This window comes from Petromyzon marinus, chromosome 21 (genome assembly GCF_048934315.1).
Source record: "Petromyzon marinus isolate PM22_M1 ecotype Great Lakes invasive population chromosome 21, UKy_Petmar_22M1.pri1.0, whole genome shotgun sequence".
Taxonomy (NCBI): Eukaryota; Metazoa; Chordata; class Hyperoartia; order Petromyzontiformes; family Petromyzontidae; genus Petromyzon; species Petromyzon marinus.
The window spans coordinates 1320429-1341838 of NC_133687.1; the positions used below are offsets into that span (position 1 = coordinate 1320429).

Here is a 21410-nt window from a genome sequence, read left to right on the forward strand (position 1 = left end):
GTCAAGGACGCCGAGACATAACTGTACTGCATTCGACACTGCGATGCTAACAGCCATTTAGGTGAATGGATTACAGCCAACCCGAGCGAGCTGATGGAGAGTCCAGTTGGACAATGACCGTGTTAGAGATGGATCCAGCACCGCACGCATTTCACGTGGTGGAACCACACACATTTATACACGTACTTAAACGCACATATAAAACAGAGACATCCCCATGTAGTATATACTTAGAAATCTGATGTTAAAGATCCAGTACAGTCAGCAATCGATGGGTTTTGCCACCTCTTCCACAGATCAAACGTGGACATATCTTCCATTCAGCCCATGTCTATCTGCACTCTATAGTTCACTATACTATAAAGTTCAAAAACAACACCACACAGATCTTGGTACAAATCAACCTCTACGCCGGAAAATGGATGCCAATTATTGGCCTGTACCAGGTCAAACCGGAATAGGTGTCACCCCGATTATGTCTTTGTTGAGACTTAAGTCGAACTGGCATACACGACAGCAAAGGTTATTCAAAAAAAGCTTTACTGGACAAAGATGGAATACAGGAGTGGGTTCTGTAAACAGGCCCATGGCCAACTTCTATGGAATGTCAAGTGTGATCTTTGAACACTAACAGGGTCAGTTAATGGTAATCGTTGCCTTCAGTGGTTTATCGACGGACCATTTCACATTTCTGCCCCGATAGAGGGCAAATGGGATTGTGTCCACTCGCCATGACTGGGATGGCAACTTACAATCAGATCACGTAAAAGTCTACCCAGAAGGCTGTGTGCTCTACAGATCGATCATTGTTAACCAAATTCACTTTTTTTTATTTAACAAAAACTCAAACATGTGCATCAATAACTCTTTCAAAAAGTATATTCGGTGACGTACTGGGCAATAGCCCTGATTCACAGCACATGTGTGCAATGGCCCTTCTTCATAGCACGTGTTGAGTGTTTTTATTTATTTGTGATTGTGCACCACAGCCAACGTAGGGTCACCAAATAATTGTTAACGTTACCAACTTTTGTTTCTATTGCTCAGACTTCTGCCGTGCCAAGCCATTTATGTCTAACGTTTTTGTACGTAGGTGTTCAGCGTAGATGCACCGATGGCGACGATAACCTTCAAATTGCCCCAGTCAATTGGGGGACAAATCCTGGACAAGCAGTGGTCAACGTCGAAAGGAGTTTTCCCTTAGAGCGATTTCTTATAATCTAAACGAGATGCAAGCAGTCTCAATCAAGAAGCGACGATCACCGATCCTTTAACGATCCCATCACTGGGTCACGTGGCTCTTCTTCTGCACCAGCAAGGGGGAGTCCCAGACGGCAGGCACCTTGAGCCTCGAGAACATTTGCGAACCCACGTGGACGAGGGAAAAATATCTCGAAAAGAGAAAGAAAAAACGCACCTTAAATTGCCGCTGTGGGGCAAAACCCAAACCCTTAACTGAAAAATCTCACCGTTTTGTGAAAAATTATTGTTTCACGGAGGTTAAAACTATTTTCCGATGCATTCTTTGTGGCTGCCAGCGCAATACACGAGGGCGCCCTCCTCTGCGTTTGGGCAAGGCCCTTGTTGAATTGTTGTAGATAGTTTTTGGTCAAACACTGCTGCACTAAAATACAATGCTGGAGTCAATCTTGATGCCATAATCCAAACTCTACCTGCCCCATTTTGACCAGAAATGACTTTCGTGCATCCACTAACATACCCTGCGAGTAGCACGGCTTGGGCCGATTGGTGGAAGTGGTGCCACTGCGTAAGTTTTAGCGGTTGTACGGCGCAGCTCTCCGACTTGTATTTGGGTTGTGTTGTTCTGTCAGTTAAACCTTCAGTTTCTTCAGTTGAGGAACTTCAATTCCTGAAGAAACTCCTCCAGTACGTCGAAGTGAAATGTCAGACATTGGGCCGAACCATGCGCGGTACGACCCCGGAAACGCATCGCGAAGGTGGGAGCTGTGTTCGTCATGGCGCACAGAGAGAGTGTTTCTAAGTCCAGCGACATCACAACTCGTGTTACACTCACTTAGGACTACGACTACCGCAGCAATGACGATGGAATGTGTGTACGAATGACGCCGTTTCCCGTCACTGTGTTCCCATCCACGCCGCACTTCTCAACAGCTAGAGAACCAAAAGCGCAGTGAAAAAGCAGCGCGCATTGACATTGGGCATGTGATGTTTGCGAATATGATGTTATTGTAAAGAGATGATAGAATGTGGCACCGAAGTTCCAAAAATGCATAAAGTGATAACGATGCGGAGCTACGGATGTCAGCAGGAGGCAGAAGAGCAATATGCATTGCTGTACTGTACTATGCTCCCAACGTCTACGCTTTCTCGCCTTCCCAAACCGCAGCGTTGACCAGTGTGCACGGCATGGGGAAGGCTCTCATCTAGCAGCTAATGGAAATGTACCTAATGATAAAAGTGATAATGCAACATTGATTATGCCAATGAGGCAATGGTGATTATATCAGTAATCCTGTTGATGTAGCGGTGACGATGGTGAGATGATAATGATGATGGCGATAGTGCTGATAATTTGGAGTCTCCTAGGAGTGCAAACTCAGAGTGAAACTCGGCTCCTGACTGCCCGGTGCATGCACCTCATCCCCCTTCTCTCTTCCCCCTCCCCCCAAATATTTCCCCCCTACCTCCACTTCCCCTCCCCCCAGCCGTAGTGACTAGCCCTTCGCCCTGTGCTACTGGAGGAAGAGGATGCTGAATGCCATGGCAATGCACGCCACTCCCACATACGCGCTCTTCCGTTCACCTGCACACACCCACACAAACGCACGCACGCACGTGTACACATACACACACACGTGCGTGCCAGCACACAGGCACAGCACACATGCACGTGCTTGAATGCACAGATGCAAGACCACACAATAACAACAAAGACAAAGATCCCCCGTATAGCTTTAACATACTGTTGGGGCAAGTGGAGTTAGCGAGTACTTATGAAGGCTAAGACGGTACAGGAGGGAGTATGTGGCTAGCACCATGCCCGACTGCCATTGTCTTCCGAGTGGTAATCTTTACTCACTGCAGTAGGTATTCATATGAGGTTGAGTCGTCCAAGGGGAGGCCCAGGATCCGTTCATATCGTTACTGGTGTTGGCCGTGAGTGGGAATGGAACTTGGGTCGCCGGGTTCATATCGCAGCACACTAACCACGACACTACCGCTCCCCACAAGCACAAAGACCCCCCATATAGCCTTAACAGATTGTTGGGGTAAGTGCTGTTAGTAAGCACCTATGAAGGTCGGCAAGGCACACAAGGGGGTGGGTGGCCAACATCACGCCTGGCCGCCTTTGTCTCCCTAGTGGCCATATTTACACATCGTACCAGAGACTCACTTGATGCTGAGTGGACCTAGGGGAGGCCCAGAACCAGTTCAGATAATCGTCACTGGTGTTGGCCGTGAGCGGGAATCGAACTCGAGACGCCGGGTTCATAGCGCAGGGTGCTAACAACTACACTACTGCTCCCCACAAGTACAAACACACGTGCAAGCACACACAGGCAAGCAAACACACGTGTAGTCAGACTTGCATGCAGAACACTATGCATGCACGCACTTAAATAAATGCACGTACACGCACACATGCACGCACGCACGCAGGCACACACACGCGTGCATAAATTAATACAGCACAATGCAAAGGAGTGCAACAGCATGACAGCATGACAGCAACAGGAGCATGCCCGTGGGCACCCAAACCCTTCATAACGCACCTATCCTGGCACACTTCCAAAAAATGCCGAGAATTCTGTGAACAAAAGAAAATAAATCAAAATTACCAAAAATTGCAATCGTCCATTCTCTGGTCAATATTCTTTCAAAAGAGACAATTTACAATGCATTCGTTTAGAAAATAAAATGAAATATGTTAAATAATACATTTTAAATAATAAAAGCAAAAAACCCACGACGTCTCGATCGCAACACAAGCGGTCTTCATCAGATGGAGAGAAAAGAGGGGGCAAGCTTCCAAATGTAACTGCTTATAAGGGCTTTCAAAGTGAGCAAAGCTGTGCGGCGTAAATAGCATGGGCGGGACAGCCAGCGCAAATGAAGGAGCAAAGCACTACAAGTATAAGTAATACAAGTAAAGCGAGTGCGTTAGACAATGGGGGGAGGGGCAGAGACAGGGGGAGATAGAGGGAGGGTAGAGGTGCTGAAGGCGAGAGCGCAGTCCAGCTCCACCTCTATCTCACCCCCCCTCTCTCCCCCTGTCTCTGCCCCCCTCCCTCCCCCCAATGTCTAACGCACTACTTGTACCCCCCTCTCTCCCCCTATCTCTCCCCCCTATCTCTACCCTCTTCCTCCCCCCATTGTCTAACATACTTGGACTGCGCCCTCACCTTTAAGCTCCACCTCTATCTCTACCCCCCCTCTCTCTCCCCCTGCCTCTACCCTCCCTCCCCCCATTGTCTAACGCACTCGCTTTACTTGTACTAGCGGTGCTTTGCTCCTACATTTGCGCTGGCTGCCCCGCCCATGTTATTTACGCAGCACAGCTTTGCTCACTTTGTAAACCCTTATAAGCAGTTGCATTTGGAGGCTTGCCCCCTCTTTTCTCTCCACCTGATGAAGACCGCTTGTGTTGCGATCGAAATGTCGTGGGGTTTTTGCTTTTATTATTTTTAAAAAATAACATTTTCTTTAATTGTATTATTTTTTACTTTTATTGTATTTTCTATCTACGTGACTTTACCGAAAGAACATGACTTCCTGCAGTCACGAAAGTTTTAAGTAAAAATTTGCATCCGTTTAAATTCGCGTGTACGCGTTGCGTGACATTGCTGTACGTGATCCCTGCAGCCTCTAGAGAGCGCTACATTCACCGCAATGTTAAATTGATTTGCGGGGGAGGAATTGTGACTGAATCGTGCCGATTTGTTGTTACTCTCTCGAGAGGAGAGATTCGCTGCATCCCATACTCACCACAGCATTACTACCGGGCCTGGGCAGCGACAGACCGCAAGAAGAGGTGATGATGGCTGGTAATCCAGACTAACAATGGGGTGCCAGTCATTTTATTGACCATGCCATCACTCCATTGCCTATTGATATCCATAAAAAATATGCATATGCCTGATACCCGATTATTCGTCACATGGAGTGGAGATAACGCATGTGAGAGGATGACCACCGCGGAGATAGAGCAATTTAGATCATGTCGCGTGCATTATTGAGGGTCTTGGTGTGATCTGGGACTGTTTTTGCTGTTGTTTTGCTGCCTTTCCCAAGCTGGTGCACTTGCACAATTTGAACCAATATACTTTATCTATTTTTAGTGGTTAGCTTACCTTTCCTATACTTAGCACTCCTATCGTGTTTTTATATTATTTGTTGTTGTAACTTTCTGAGCCCGTGCCCCTACTGGACATCTGTGAAAAAGAGTTTTATAGGCTCATTGGATTCCTCCAGTATAAATCGAGATTCTGCATGTGCCCGAGGGTACTTCAACCATGGAGATGATAAGAGCAATAAAATTGGCAAACCCTGTGACCTGAGGCATGTGAGTCTATCGTGTGCTCTGCGAGTAGCAACCCTACCCTCCCTTGATTTTATTTACACCATCTAATTTATTTATGGTCTCAGCCCAATCACCAACGCCGCACAAAAAAAAAACATAATGCTAAATTTGCCACACTTAGTTTGGTTAAACTCCATCTCAGACAATCTAAATATTGGTATGACTCACATTAAGACACCTTACTCTCTGTAAGCAGGGCAGGTTGGAAAGTGCTGCCCCCTACAGTGTGGTACAAAGGTAGCTCTGGGATATCTGGTGCTGCAGGCTGTTCTCTAGACACAAAGGGTTGCACTGCTCTAGGACAGATTTCCGAATTGGATTCTTCGTCTCATAGCATGATGCCAATAGCACAGTCGGGATAAAATTGAAGATAAAGATTACAAATAACTAATTGGCCTGTCACCTGCTTGCTCCACGTATTTGATTTAATGCTTTTACCTTAAAACAGGAATGTTCAACCTTTGTAGGCCCCACCTCCTTATTTCTCCAGCTCCACCCCCTTCCTCGTTAGGAAGGGGGTGGAGCCTCTTTTGGCTCCGCACCTTTCCTTTTTAGGACACGCCCCCTTCTTTAGACCCCATCTATTTCTGTTTAGGCCCAATTCCCTCCTCCGGACACACGGTTGGGCTTGTTTTGGTAGTGGTGGGGACAATGGGGAGGGGGTGGGAACGGCTTCAAGACAACCAAAATCCCCCTTAGAGCAATGTAATAATAGATTTATATCCCCCTGCCGCTCACCCGGTCTTGTTGTGGTCCAGCATGGAGGGGAAGAGCGCCCGCACATACGCGCACGTGCACACCAGCAGCAGCAGCACCGTCAGCAGCGCCTGGAAGTTAAATATTGCCGACTGGAGGGAAGGAGGCAGATGGGAGAGACACGAGGCATTTAACTTGTTAAATCGGGTAGTGGGAAAACAGCCAGTCAGAAGCAGTTGGAATCTGGCAGGCCACCCTGATGAACGCTGCAGACATTAATCGTGAACTACTACGCGCTGTTTGCATTATAATGGATATTAACATAATTTGAAATGAGGCCATTGTATGATGGCATCATAGTGGACATTTTACCAATTAGAAAACTTACTTTGAAAGTAACGCAAAATTGCCCCCGACTGTGAAACTACTGGAGACTGTGTGGATGACAGCAGCACCTACTTTTGTGTTGCTAGCCTTGCGCTGTGAAATCACCAATATGAAATGTACTGGATTATTATGAATCGCAACACTCAAACAATGACCAAGAGTATTTGTATGGTGACTATGAGGGTTTTACTACAAAAAAGTGATACACCACAACATCCATAAAGTAGAGGCTTGTGTTGATAGGAGATGGATTCTAAACGGTAGACTGCAAGTTCACCCAGTCACAGCCAATTAATAAAGTTATCACGTGAACAAACATGCCACTTTATTACTGTTTCAGCACACGGGGATGCTGGAGACCAGCCCACAATTTTTAATTGGGTACGACGTTTTTCTGGTAGTTACAACTAGCATCATCAGGCAGCGACGTAGATTATTGAGTTTACCTGGACACCCCCTTCATTTGTTATTTTAACTTCACGCTGCATCCACGCGAGGTGGTTCGATTCTAAGCTTCAGCCGCCCAACCAGTAATTAAACTTGGTTCTCTAAGAGTAGTTAATCATTTGCACTTGGTTCACACGCATTTGTCGTAAAACTCATTATTACACTCCAACACGGCGGCTACTTCCTCTCTGTTGTTTATTGTTGTTGTTCCTCGCAGCAGCTTTTTCCTAAACGATTTTAACGAAGACGGTCCCTGCATCGCGAAGCTTTCAGATGCGCTACTGCGGCCGACTGGAACGCTCTTTCTTCCGATGTTAAGCAGCCACTGGAGCTATGCACTTTTAAGTCAAGATTGAAAACTAATTTCTTTAGAACTACGTTGTGTTTAGTTTGTTGTCTTTCCCCCACATCTCCGATTAGCAAGGTTGGCTACATATGGTACGAAAGACGTTCAACATACATACGCAGCGAGTTGAAGGTACCAAAAAAAACCCAATGACATTAAATGTGTGCGTTCTGCACTTAATGTGGCAAAATTTCAACTGAGAATAACAAAATGTCGACTTGACAGTCATGCAATGAACATTTATCTAGGCGCGAAAGTGCTGCCCCCTAGTTTGTGGATAAAAATAGGTCACTTGAAGGGAACTTAAGGAGTTGTGCACAATACGGTACTTGGTATTACACAAGTAGTAAAAGCAATTCTGCGAGGATTCATCCCATGGCATGCTGCCGAAAGCACAATGACAATGAAGTTTGAGGGATGACGACAAAAAAAGGAAAAATGACTAAACATAACAACGCGATTAACTTCAGCCACTGTAAACGATTAACAAGCCCCATCTAAAAAGCTCTCCATGATCTTTAAAAAGCTGACGTTTCGGGCAATGAAACTGCTCGATAGCAGCAGGTCCATTGCCCAAAACGTCCACCTCATCATCAAGAATGCATGCTCTAACCACTGCTGGATGAAGGCCTCATCAAGTAATGACGCCTAAACAAACAACATGTTTCAGCTCACTCAATCGTCAAGTCGAAGAACAATTTTCACAGCCAAACGTAGAAATTGTACACAAGGCCACGTTTAGCCTTAACTCAAGACAATAACAACAAATTAAACATCAACATCACCACCTGCCGTGAGCAATAACACTGTTCAACGCCTCGCACCCATCCCCCAAAGCCGTCACCACCTCTCACGCTCCCGCGATGTCACAATCCACACACTTCCCTGCACGCGAGCTCATTTTACTCAACTCACTACAAACAAATAAAGCATTCAACCAAACGATAACAAACAAAATGCGAAGTAAAAGCTGCCACGTATGCGCAGGCCCGACACGGCGAGGGCGACCTCGACTAGCGGCTTCGGCCGCGCGAGCTGCGAGGCAACGCGGCCACCGCGACAGTACCAATGGTAGGCCTCGATGTCTGCCAGGCCGCAGACATCGGTCTGTTATTTTAAGCTAAATTAAATTAACTTAAAACGAACTTTACATGCTAATAGAGGCGGCGACAGCTGCACTCGAGTGATTAAACTGTTAAAGGGTTAAAAATAAGCGTGGGTATGCGGGTAAGGCCGTGTACCATAGCGGCTGGTGGTGGTGAGGCAGGAGACGGCAGTCAAAGCCGCTAGAGGGCGAAATGTTGAGAGTTGAGGACTTCCGAACAAAAAAATATTAAATAAGTTTCACTCTACAGTAGCAGCACAGCCCTCTCATCTGACCCTCCTACCTCTCCCCTCTCAGCTCACGATCTCTCTCCTCTCATCGCACTCTCCTGCCCTCTCCGACCTCTCCCCTCTAATCTCACTCTCCTACCTCTCCCCTATTGCTACTTCTCCCTCTCATTGCACTCTCCTACCTCTCATCTCACTCTCCTACCTCTCATCTCACTCTCCTACCTCTCCCCTCTCATTGCACTCTCCTACCTCTCATCTCACTCTCCTACCTCTCATCTCACCCTCCTACCTCTCCCCTCTCATCTCACTCTCCTACCTCTCCCCTTTTGCTACTTCTCCCTCTCATTGCACTCTCCTACCTCTCATCTCACTCTCCTACCTCTCATCTCATCCTCCTACCTCTCCCCTCTCATCTCACTCTCCTACCTCTCATCTCACTCTCCTACCTCTCACTCTCCGACCTCTCCCCTCTAATCTCACTCTCCTACCTCTCCCCTTTTGCTACTTCTCCCCTCTCATTGCACTCTCCTACCTCTCATCTCACTCTCCTACCTCTCATCTCACTCTCCTACCTCTCCCCTCTCATCTCACTCTCCTACCTCTCATCTCACTCTCCTACCTCTCATCTCACTCTCCTACCTCTCCCCTCTCATCTCACTCTCCTACTTCTCCCCCTCTCATCGCACTCTCCTGCATTCACCTACAGCTTCCCTCTCATCTCACTCTACCTCTCCCTTCTCATCTCATTCTACTCCCCACACTCTCCTACTTCTCCCCTCAAATCTCTATCTACTCCATTCCACGCACTATGCTCTATCTCCCCTCTCATTTAATCCAGGCCAAGTTTGCCAGCATTACGGTGCACATTTGCCAGATAAGCATCAGCTCTCCTGCCCCAGCTCTCCTCCTCCCAGCTCTCCTGACCCCAGCTCTCCGCCCCCAGCTCTCCGCCCCCAGCTCTCCTTCCCCAGCTCTCCTCTCCCCAGCTCTCCTCTCCCCAGCTCTCCTGCCCCCCCTCCCAGCTCTCCTGCCCCCAGCTCTCCTGCCCCCAGCTCTCCTGTCCCCCAGCTCTCCTGACCCCAGCTCTCCTTCCCCCAGCTCTCCTGTCCCCCAGCTCTCCTGTCCCCCAGCTCTCCTTCCCCCAGCTCTCCTGTCCCCCAGCTCTCCTGACCCCAGCTCTCCTGTCCCCCAGCTCTCCTGACCCCAGCTCTCCTTCCCCCAGCTCTCCTGCGTCCAGCTCTCTTCCTCCCAGCTATCCTGCCCCCAGCTCTCCTGCCCCCAGCTCTCCTGTCCCCAGCTCTCCTCCCAGCTATCCTCCTCCCAGCTCTCCTGCCCCCAGCTCCCCCCCTCCCAGATCTCCTCTCCCAGCTCTCCTCCCCCCAGCTCTCCTACCCCAGCTCTCTTCCACCCAGCTCTCCTCTCCTTCTCCCAGCTCTCCTTCCCCCGAATCTCGTTCCCTGTCCACTCACTTTTGAAACTTATCAGCAGTGGCATTTGGAGGTTTGCCCTCTTTCTCTCCGCCTGATGAAGACCACTTGTGTTGCGATAGAAACGTCGTGGGTTTTTTGCTTTAATTTTTATTTTATTTTTAATTTTATTGTGTTTATTTTATTTTCTATTTACGTTACTTTACTGAAAGAACCAAGAATATGAATTCCTGCAGTCACAAAAGATTGCAGTCAAAATGTATTTAAAAGAGAAAAACCACATAACATCACTCCCCTAATGACAGATCACACTTGACTATGCAAATAGTGCCTTTATAATCACCTTGCAATGTGAATACCAAATATAGTTACTTTTAATTATAAAGTACACAGCTTCCACAGACCTGCAAAGTCGAGAGATGAGCTTCAACTGGGGTTGAGTACTCACATTCATCCAGGTTTTCAAAGTTGGTCATTGGCACGCTCCAATTCAATTTTAATATAATCGAACTCTGTCTTAATTGATAACTCAGTGATGAGCTGGGCTCCCCCTTCCCGGTGAGAGGGGAAGGGGGAAACCCTCCACACACCACGCGACGCCTCCGGCCATCATTTCCTCAGTAACGGTGACAACCAAGGCAATTGTGGAAGGTCGTCTGTTCTCCTATAACACGGTAGTTGCCTTCCTGAAGAACACCGCGTTATGGAAAAATCGCGTTATAACAAATAATATACAATGTAGGGTAAAGCACAGTCCGCGATAATATACGTGAGATGCGTACGCAGACTGAACAAAGATTGAGGCGCGTGGGTAGCATCTAGAAGCATCCAGCAGCCGTATAACTTCTTATTCCTACTCGCGCGATGTAGTTTTGTTCAATCAAACGCGTTATATCGAGTTCGCATCCACGTTAGAAAAAATGTGTACCCTGTTACATTCATCGGTGCTCGTGTGGTTTGCACGAAACGAAATGCTGCTTAATCCAGCAAAATCGGAAGTGCTGCTGGTTGGTAGTCGGGCTCTGGATTCAGTTTTCTACTCATATAAAGAGCATACTCGACCAGAATATGTAATTTGATCACCACGTGCAAAATAGTCAGGTTCTGCAATTTTCTTGGTAAAATAAAAAATAGTTTTTTATAGTTTACTTTTGCATTTTCCCTGGAGGTGAACCAATTAATTCGGTGAACACTGAACCTCCTGACAACCAGGCGAGAGACCTTAGGATGCAGCGACCACTCGCCGGGATCCAGTCTCCCAACTCAGTCTGGTTGTTAACTCTGGCAAGTGTCGAGCTAGCAGCTGCACCCCCTTGTTCTCCGCCCAAGAGGCGAGATGACTCGCGCATCAGCTCGTTGAACCGCGGGTAGCCCTGCCCGTTCACCATGGCCAACGCAGTCATGTTATCGCAATGTACCAAGACATTTCCCTATCACTGCTGCTTCAATGATAGCTGTATTGTTCTGAGTTCACGGAGAATGATATTGCCCCCTCTTTCCTCTGCTGACAATTTGCCATGCAATGTCCAACTGTGGAAAAATGCTCCCCATCCGAACAGACGTGCATCTGTCTATACCGCTATCTGCTCTTTGAAGAAGCCTAAAGGGATTCCTTCCTGCAGTCCCCTCTCTTTTTTCGAACACGCTGCTGTCATCCCTCCCCTCAAGAAGTCAGCCTTTAATCTGAACTACCTTACAATTATTACACGATCTCCAATTTACCCTTTCCTTCCAAGATTCTCTAGAGTGTGGTTGACTTAATTCCAACACCGTTTACTTTCATAATCGAAGTTTTGGGGTTAGATCACGTAAATATCATTGCGTCGTTAACTCACCTCCATCCAACACAGCCAATTGGCAAGGTTTTCCACATGAACAAAACCTGACAATTAGTTACTATTTAAGCACACTCGTGTGTTGGAGAATAAACCCATATACTTTGATTATTAATATTTGTCGTGAAAGCCTACGTGTCAAATTAACCGTTTATTTTCTATATCTCATTGACCCTTTCCATTCTGATTTTTTGGTTTTAGCACAACACTGATTATTAATGCCTTGGTGAGATTGACAAATTATTTATTGACTACCCCTGACACTGGCTCCTCCAGCATTCTAGTTATAATCGACCGGAGTCCTGATTTTGTTACTGCTTGAATACAGTAATTGGAAAATGCTAGGTGGGTTAATGGCACTACACTATGTTGAATTAGATACTATTTATTGAATCGAAAAAATGTTCTTAGCCTGGTTGACTCTAAGTCTGCAACTAGAACAGTTTGTTTTCGCGTCCCCCAAGGCTCTGTCCTAGGTGCGTACCAAACATTGCTTACACGGCTTACTACGATGGCATGAGATAATGGGGCTTTAAATGGCAAAGTCTGAGCGTATTGCGCTATGTGAGACGGCCTTCGTCAATTGGTTCAGCTGTTTATAACAAACCAAAACACCAGTGATTCCACCGCGATATCACAGATATTATAGGTTCACTCTACACATCTGAGTGCAGATGTGCCGTGTTTCTTTCTACAGACCTGCACTTACAGGGAGTAACAACATCTGAACTCCTTCGTCGAGATGTCGAAGGCAGCAAGCGATGACACGGGGTGTGGAGGATCCGCTCGGGCACTGCTGTAGAATGACTCCAACTGCCCTAACTGTCACGACCGTCAGAATGTCTGCGAGAGCTTGAATGAGTTCCTTCAAGAAAAGGTGCTTCAATCAGGCTGTGATTGGGGGGAGGGCGGAGTGGGGGGCAAAAGCCTTCGAGTTAATATCCCCAATAACTTACAATAACTATTTTCACTTTAGCAATTATAGCAAGTGTTAAGAGAATAACGTATCGTGGACAGTTGGAACAATTAAAATCTTAATAAAAATGTAGTTTTGGGGAACGTTAAAGCAGCAACAGTGTAGAATGAATAATCACAAACAAAAGTGAAACTTGCTTGTCATCAGTTACTCAATTGCAACTAAAAACTTATGGACACGATTGACTGGCCGGCGGTATGAATAATTGCCATTGCATTCACTGCACAACAGCTAAGCTGGTTGATATTCAAGAATGCCTTGCACTATATTTTTCCAGAAAAAATGGGCTATAATTAATTTCATGCACTGCCAGTACAAACATCAGTAACATCTATTTCTCTGAGTTTTACATAACCACCATTTCAAATATTTTAAGGAAATAAAAAAGTGCTTGCGTTTAAATTGCCTTCTGATTAAAATATTACACACATTTAAAACAGAAATAGAAAACGTTTATGTACTTTGATATCCCTGGACTGATTTGTAAATCGTGAGATTTACTGCATTCCCGATGAAGAAAGAAATAAAATCACTAAAGTAGCATTTATTGCCAGAAATTCGTTTTTTTGGACAACTCATTGACCTAAATATTAAATTGCATGACTTAATCATGGGCATACGGATTTAAATCACGTAGCTATAGTTGAGACATTTAGAATAAGCGGGTATATCATCATGGGACCACCTTTGCCAGAACCAAAATGTGAGAATACGTTTTCCCCCTTTTATCTAGCCACAAAATAGGTGTTAAGTTATTAAAACACCAGACTGAAACCTTTTACAAGGAATCATGTCTGCATGAACCACAATACTTGTGGTCAAAATGCAAACAAAAAACATACTTTTCTAGATTTGAAGCTTTCGTGACTGCAAGGATCCATACTCTTTGGTTCTATTCGGTAAAGTCACGTAGGTAAAAAATAAAACAACAAAAATCACGACGTTTTGGCCACAACACAAGTGGCCTTCATCAGGTGAAGGGACCAGACTGTCTCGAGGACAGCGCTGGAGTGAACACAGCCAAGCTCAGACCGCGACCTTTAAGCTTGTGTGAGAGGAATTAAGGTGCCTTGACAAAGGAATTAGCATAAAAATTAGCATTCCATTGGCGGACTTAGCATGGTGAACAGTGTAGAGGGGGTGAACATGTGCAGACCGGCGAGGGGGGGAGAGGGAGTTTACATATTGATGGTGTGAAAAGGGAATTTAAGCAGCTGCGAAAGTTTGGGATACCACTACTTGAAAAAATATACTGTATACCATTGAAAATTAGTTTAATGTTTGGTTCGATTTAGAACATCTTTCCAATGGTTGCTTAATTTGAAACCATCTTCTCGGTTGAAATTGTGTCTGTGTTTGTAAATCTGAATTGCCTCGTGAACAAATCTCCGATAAAAACCCGTGGGTTTGCAAAGAACCTTGGAATCGGAGAAAATCATATCGTGATCACCCACAGCATTGTAACAGTGATCAGCTACGGCAGAAGAATTCGTTCTGCCGTGTTTCAAATCTGATTTGTGCTCGCGAATTCGGTCAGAGACATGTCGTTTCGTCTCCCCGATATAGCAGTCACCACAGGTGCAGATCAATCTGTAAACTCCAGGGTACTGTAAGTCAAGAATAACATCCTTCACGGAAGGGATCAGGTCACGGATTTTGTGTACTGTATTGAACCGAACCAGGATCTTGTGTTTGTTTAGAATTTTGGAGATCTTTTTAGTAACGCCTGCTATATATGGCAGTGTGATGGTTTTGATCGGAGTATCAAGTGGTTGTTTCTGTATGGAGGGAGAAACAGCTTGGCGGATGGTACTGTCAGAGTATCCATTCCTTTTGAGGGCCAGATGCACATGTTTTAAATCACTGGTCAAGTGGTGTTGGTCCGAAATGCAATGAGCCCTGTGGTATAACGTTTTGATGAGAGAATTATTTTGCGTCGGGTGGTGGTGGGAATCAGGTTTCAAGTAGGAATCTGTGTGGGTGGGTTTCCTGTAGACAGAATATTCCAATGAGCCATCAGGTCTCCTCTCAAACAGGACATCCAAGAATGGTAGCTTGCCATCTTTCTCCACTTCCATGGTGAATTTGATGGCGGGGTGTCTGGAATTAATGTGGTCTAGGAAAAGGTTCAGAGCTGGGAGGCCATGTGGCCAAATGACGAAAGTGTCATCCACATATCTCTTCCACAGGGAAGGTCTGAGGGTGGAAGTCTGGATGGCGTCTGATTCAAATTTCTCCATGAAAATATTGGCTATCACTGGTGACAAGGGGGATCCCATGGGGGTACCCTCATTTTGTTTGTAGAAGGAGCCATTCCAAGTAAAGTAGGTATTGTTGAGGCAGTGCCTAACCAGTGCAGGTGTATCGGGGTCTAGTCCATGTTGGACCAAATTTTCAATTATTTCAATGGTATCAGGTACTGGGACCTTGGTGAACAAAGAGACCACATCGAAGCTGACAAGGATATCGTCAGGGGACAGTACAACGTCTGTGACCATAGAGACCAATTGGGCTGAGTTAAGAACTCCTGAGGCGGTCTTGCCAGCGAAAGGCCGCAAGGTATCTGACAGAAAACGGGCTAGTCTATAGGTAGGGGAGTTGATCGTGGATACGATGGGTCGTAGTGGGGTGCCTTCTTTATGAATCTTGGGAAGACCATAGGATCTAGGGGGTCTTGCAGCAGAAGGTTTTACACCGTTCACCATGCTAAGTCCGCCAATTGAATGCTAATTTTTATGCTAATTCCTTTGTCAAGGCACCTTAATTCCTCTCACACAAGCTTAAAGGTCGCGGTCTGAGCTTGGCTGTGTTCACTCCAGCGCTGTTCTCGAGACAGTCTGGTCCCTTCACCTGATGAAGGCCACTTGTGTTGTGGCCGAAACGTCGTGATTTTTGTTGTTTTATTCTTTACCTACGTGACTTTACCGAATAGAACCAAAGAGTATAAAAAACATACTCTGATAATATATGCCTTGTCGTTGAAACTGATTGGTCCAGTTGAAACAGTGGGCAAGTTTTGGTTGTTAATCCCCCACCTGACAGTATGAATGAGTGCACAACAGTTAGTCGATCGGCAGGTCACGTGTGGTGGGGTAAAGTGTGGGTACTCCCACCTCTTAAAAGACGTTTTATCAGTGTGGAAAAGTACAGTGAGGGAAAAAAGTATTTGATCCCCTGCTGATTTTGTACGTTTGCCCACTGACAAAGAAATTATCAGTCTATAATTTTAATGATGGGTTAATTTGAACAGTGAGAGACAGAATAACAACAACAAAAATCCAGAAAAACGCATGTCAAAATTTTTATAAATTGATTTGCATTTTAATGAGGGAAATAAGTATTTGACCCCCTCTGAATCAGTAAGATTTCTGGCTCCCAGGTGTCTTTTATACAGGTAACGAGGTGAGATTAGGAGCACACTCTTAAAGGGAGTGCTCCTAATCTCAGCTTGCTACCTGTATAAAAGACACCTATCCACAGAAGCAATCAATCAATCAGATTCCAAACTCTCCACCATGGCCAAGACCAAAGAGCTCTCCAAGGATGTCAGGGACAAGATTGTAGACCTACACAAGGCTGGAATGGGCTACAAGCAGCTTGGTGAGAAGGTGACAACAGTTTGTGCGATTATTCGCAAATGGAAGATACACAAAAGAACAGTCAATCTCCCTCGGCCTGGGGCTCCATGCAAGATCTCACCTCGTGGAGTTGCAATGATCATGAGAACGGTGAGGAATCAGCCCAGGACTACTGTGGTACCGCCGCGGCGGAGCAGCTCTGTCGGGGGCCGTAACCACCGTCGTGACACCGCCACCGGGGAGTGACGGCGCCGACGCGGTGTGCCCCCCCACCCCCCCCCCCCCACATGAATACACAGACACCTCACGTAGGGCCGGGAGGGAAGGTCACCTGGCCGACAGGTTTTTTATCCAGAAGCCCCTAATGGGATCAAGCTTCATGGTTTCCCACGGCCGGGAAATTGGACCACCTAAGGGTGCAATCGACGGAGTCCCGAAACAAAACGACGATAGTAATAATGGTGAGCGAGTGACTCCCGCACAGATTCCAGCAACAACACCCAAGGACGCGGTGAGTACGGGCGACTGGCTGCGGGAGCTGGTGGCGGGAATCACGGGGGCCACGTCGCTGGTAGAAGGACAGGTGAATGGGCAGCGCACCCGTATCCTACTGGACACGGGGGCCGTAGCCTCACTCGTGAGCGCCGCACACTGCAGCGTACTCGGGGTTGGCGTGAGCCGCCTGCAGGCGCCGGATCGCGTGCTGCACACAGCGAGCGGAGCCGGGATGGGGTTGCTGGGAAGGATCTCCCTCGAGGTCCGTCTCGGAAACCAGGTGTGCACACAGGAATTCTACGTCTCGAGTGTGTTGTGCCACGAGTGTATTGGAAAAGCTGGGGCACAACGTGCAGCCCTGCCAGCGATACGCCACCGTGGAGGGCAGCGGGGAGCGGATCCCGTTCCAGGGACCCGAGCCGAATCACCCTCGCTTCACACCCGTGGCCACTACCCTGGTGCCTGCCGTCACCATCGGGCCGCTCGCCGAGATGCTGGTGCCAGTGGCAAGCCCCTCCACCGACCCCACACACCGACCATCGGACGAGGTAATGTTAACTCCTCACGCGGAGTTGGCAGCGCGGTACGGAGTTGTAGGGTCAGCCACGCTGGTAAACGCAGATGGGGGCCGACTGTTTATGCGGGTGTTTAACCCACACAGTACCCCGGCAATGCTACGACGATGCACCAGGGTAGCCACCATACACCCCCTGCACACACGCCACTCTAACGACTCGGTGTTTGCACTCTGGGCGGAAGACCCTGGCCGCCCTGAGGACAACCAGGACTTGGCCTGGCGGGTCGGCCCGACCCCCCAGGCCGAGATCGTTCCCCTGCATTATGCGTTACATGTACCTTGGGCAAATTTACCTAAGGGGGAGGCCGATCAGCTGCGCGGGTTGTTGCGGGAGTACGCCGACGTGTTCATTGAGCACGATTCCGACGTAGGCCGGACAGACCTTGTTAAGCACCAAATTGACACAGGTGCAGCCCGACCTATCAAGCTCCCCGCACACCGGGTGGGCGCGCTTGAACGGACCTAGATCAAGGAGGCAGTCGCGGATATGCTACGTGATAACATAATCTAGCCCTCGGCGAGCCCCTGGTCTGCCCCGGTGGTGCTAGTGACGAAGAAGGATGGGTCGACCCGGTTCTGCGTTGATTACCGAAAGTTGAACGCAGTCACCCTCGGCGACGCCTTCCCATACCGCGCATCGACGACACCTTTGACAGCCTCGCAGGAGCACGGTATTTTTCCACCCTCGATCTGGCGTCCGGGTACTGGCAGGTGGAGATGGCGGAGGAGGATCGGCCGAAAACCATATTTACCACCCCGATGGGACTGTTCGAGTTTCGAGTGCTCCCGTTCGGACTCACTAACGCGCCCGCGACGTTTCAGCGGTTGATGGAGTTGGTGATGCGGGGTTTACAGTGGGAACAGTGCCTGATTTACCTGGACGACGTGATAGTGTTCAGTAGATCTCTGTCTGAGCACTGGTCCAGGCTACGAGAGGTGTTCCAGCGACTGCGAGCAGCCCATCTCAAGCTCAAGCCGCGTAAGTGTTACATTGCGCAGCGCGAGGTGGGGAACCTCGGACACCGAATCAGCGAGGCGGGGGTGCGCACCGATCCGAAAAAGGTGCCACGGCCAAGAAACCTGACAGAGATCAGGTCATTCTTGGGGCTCGCCACCTATTATCGTCAATTTGTAAAGGGATTCAGCGAGATTGCACGCCCCCTCACCCAACTCACCTCCCCTAAGAACCCTTATCAGTGGACGGAGGCCTGCCAGACGGCCTTCACCACCCTCAAAGAACACCTTACCCACACCCCCACCCTAGCTTTCCCCGATTTCACCACTGACGTTATTTTAGACACCGACGCCTGCAGCAGTGGGCTGGGCGCGGTGCTGTCACAGGTGCAGGGTGGGACGGAGCGGGTCATCGCATACGCCAGTCAGACCCTGAGTGGGGCCAATCTGAATTATTGCGTGACCCGTCAAGAACTGTATGCTGTGATCTTGGCGTGTAAACAGTTCCGACCGTATTTGTACGGCAGGAAATGTCGGGTGCGCACCGACCATTATGCCCTGCAGTTCCTCCTTACATTTAAGGAGCCGCGGGGACAGATGGCCCGATGGCTGGCGCAGCTGCAGGAGTACAACCTGCAAATCGAGTACCGAGCTGGGCGTACGCACGCAAACGCATACGCTTTGTCGAGGCGGCCCGTGGTGTGCGCCGAGACAAGGGTGGAGGAAGTCTGCCCGTGCTTCACGGGGGGCCGTTGCCGGCAGGTGGCGGGCCCCCAGGAGCGCACCGAAACTAACCCTCCCCCGGTGAGAGACAGTGCAGTATGTGCCACAGAGACCCCAGTAGGAGGAACCAGGGACCCGGGGGACCACTCGGCGGGCACGGAGTCCACACCCCGGAACCCGACGAGCCGCTCGACCCCACCCGATCGGATCCAGCAGGACGTCGGCTGCGACTTCCCGGGCCTGGACGACGAGCAGCTGAGACGGACCCAGCTGCGGGATCCGGATCTGGCAGCGGTGGAGGCGGCCCTACGCGAGAAGAAGGACGCCATACCGGGACCCTGGAGTGGTTTGTATACCCGGTTGGGCGTACAGAATGAGGTGGTACGGGAACTAACCGAAGCCGGCCAGCCGGGATGCATCTGCGTGCCCGCCCAGGTGCGACCCCAGCTGCTAAGGCTAGTGCACGACCACCCGCTCGGGGGCCATGACGTGGACCGGCGCACTCGGGAAACCCTGCGTCACCAGTTTCTCTGGCCCAAGTTGGCACAAGACGTGGCCGTCTGGGTATAGGGCTGCCGCGCGTGTCAGCAATGCGGGCCGAAACCAGCGCAATACCAGGTACCCCTGAGACCATTCCGCATCAGCCGGACGAACCAGCTGGTTGGGATCAACCTGCAGGGACCATTCCCGCGATCCCACCGGGGCAACCGATATATTCTTGTAGCGGTGGAGTACTTCACACGCTATCCTGTAGCGGTGGTCATCCCCGATAAGACAGTCCTCGTAGTGGCCCGAGCATTCGTGGAACACTACGTATATAAGCACGGGATCCCCGAACGAGTCATTACTGACCAGGGTAGTGAGTTCGAGGCAGAGCTATTCCAGGCGCTGTGACACGAGTTCGGGATCCAGAAGGACCGAACTATGGTGTATCACCCCCAGGCAAATGGGATGGTAGAGAGGATGAACCAGACGCTAGCCGGGAAGCTTAAACACATGGCGGCCACGAATCAACGGGACTGGGACGAACACCTCCCCTATGCTCTGTTCGCCTACGCCACCACAGTACACACATCTACGGGACAGACCCCATTCCTAATGATGTTTGGTCGTGAGTCTCGCCTACCCGCAGATCTACTGTTCGGTGTCCCCCCGCCACAACGGGAGGAAGGGAGCCGCCCCGTGGAGCACCTGATGGAAACCCTACGAGGAGCTAGGGTCCGGGCCTACCCACAGGGCGAGGCCGCACACCAGCGGCAGGAGCAGGGCGCCCAACCCCGAATGGAGCCCCCCCTTCTACTCGGCGGGCTCTAAGGTGTGGCTGCACACCCCTCGCGTCGGGGCAGGACAGGTAGGGAAGCTAACCACGTACTGGTGGGGACCCTGGACCGTGGGGCGACAGATCTCCCCCTGGACGGTACTGATTCAGGAGGGAGAGAAAGGCCGGGAGATGGTAGTCAATGTCCGGTGACTGAAACCATGGAGGGCGGCCCCAGCGAGGGAGAGCCCCGCCGTTCGAGAACCCCGAAACCCCAGGGTCCCCACACCCCCCATACCCGGGGGCCTCGCCCAGTATATGGGCCCCACGGAGCCCCGGGCCCCAGTGGGTCCCGACCAGAGCCAGGAGAGACGGGGACGACGGCCCCTGAACCCTACCGCCCCCGAGTTTGTCTCCCAGCCCGCAGGAACCCAGGACCGGAGAGAACCACTGGAGTGGAGGAGGAGACCGCCACCGGAACCCCGAGAGACGGAGCCACCACCGCCGAGGCCAGCCACGAGAGCCGGACGAGTCCCGCGGACCCCGCGGCGCTACCTCGTAGGGGCAACCCAGGCGAGGTGCTCCAGTCAACCGGGGACAGGGACTGGCACCTCGGGGGGCTGTGTGATACCGCCGCGGCGGAGCAGCTCCGTCGGGGGCCGTAACCACCGTCGTTACACCGCCACCGGGGAGTGACGGCGCCGACGCAGCACGCCCCCCCCCCCCCCATATGAATACACACACACCCCACGTAGGGTCGGGAGGGAAGGTCACCTGGCCGACAGGTTTTTATCCAGAAGCCCCTAATGGGAT

At 49.5% G+C, this 21410-nt stretch overlaps 1 protein-coding gene across 2 annotated transcripts; it reads right to left on the minus strand.

The window, feature by feature from the left end:
• Positions 1–522: 522 nt before the first annotated feature.
• Positions 523–12817, minus strand: TMEM167A (transmembrane protein 167A). Of its 2 annotated transcripts, none has more exons than XM_076068403.1 (4): positions 12746–12817; positions 6302–6411; positions 3756–3790; positions 523–2785 (listed from the first exon to the last, which is right to left on the minus strand). In XM_076068403.1, exons 1-4 carry the CDS (start codon positions 12758–12760, stop codon positions 2715–2717), a joined length of 231 nt encoding a protein of 76 aa, XP_075924518.1. In that variant the 5' UTR covers positions 12761–12817; the 3' UTR covers positions 523–2714. The 2 variants fall into 2 exon arrangements, with proteins under 2 accessions (XP_075924518.1, XP_032814334.1); XM_032958443.2 differs by lacking the exon at positions 12746–12817 and adding an exon at positions 8681–8788.
• Positions 12818–21410: the final 8593 nt, after the last annotated feature.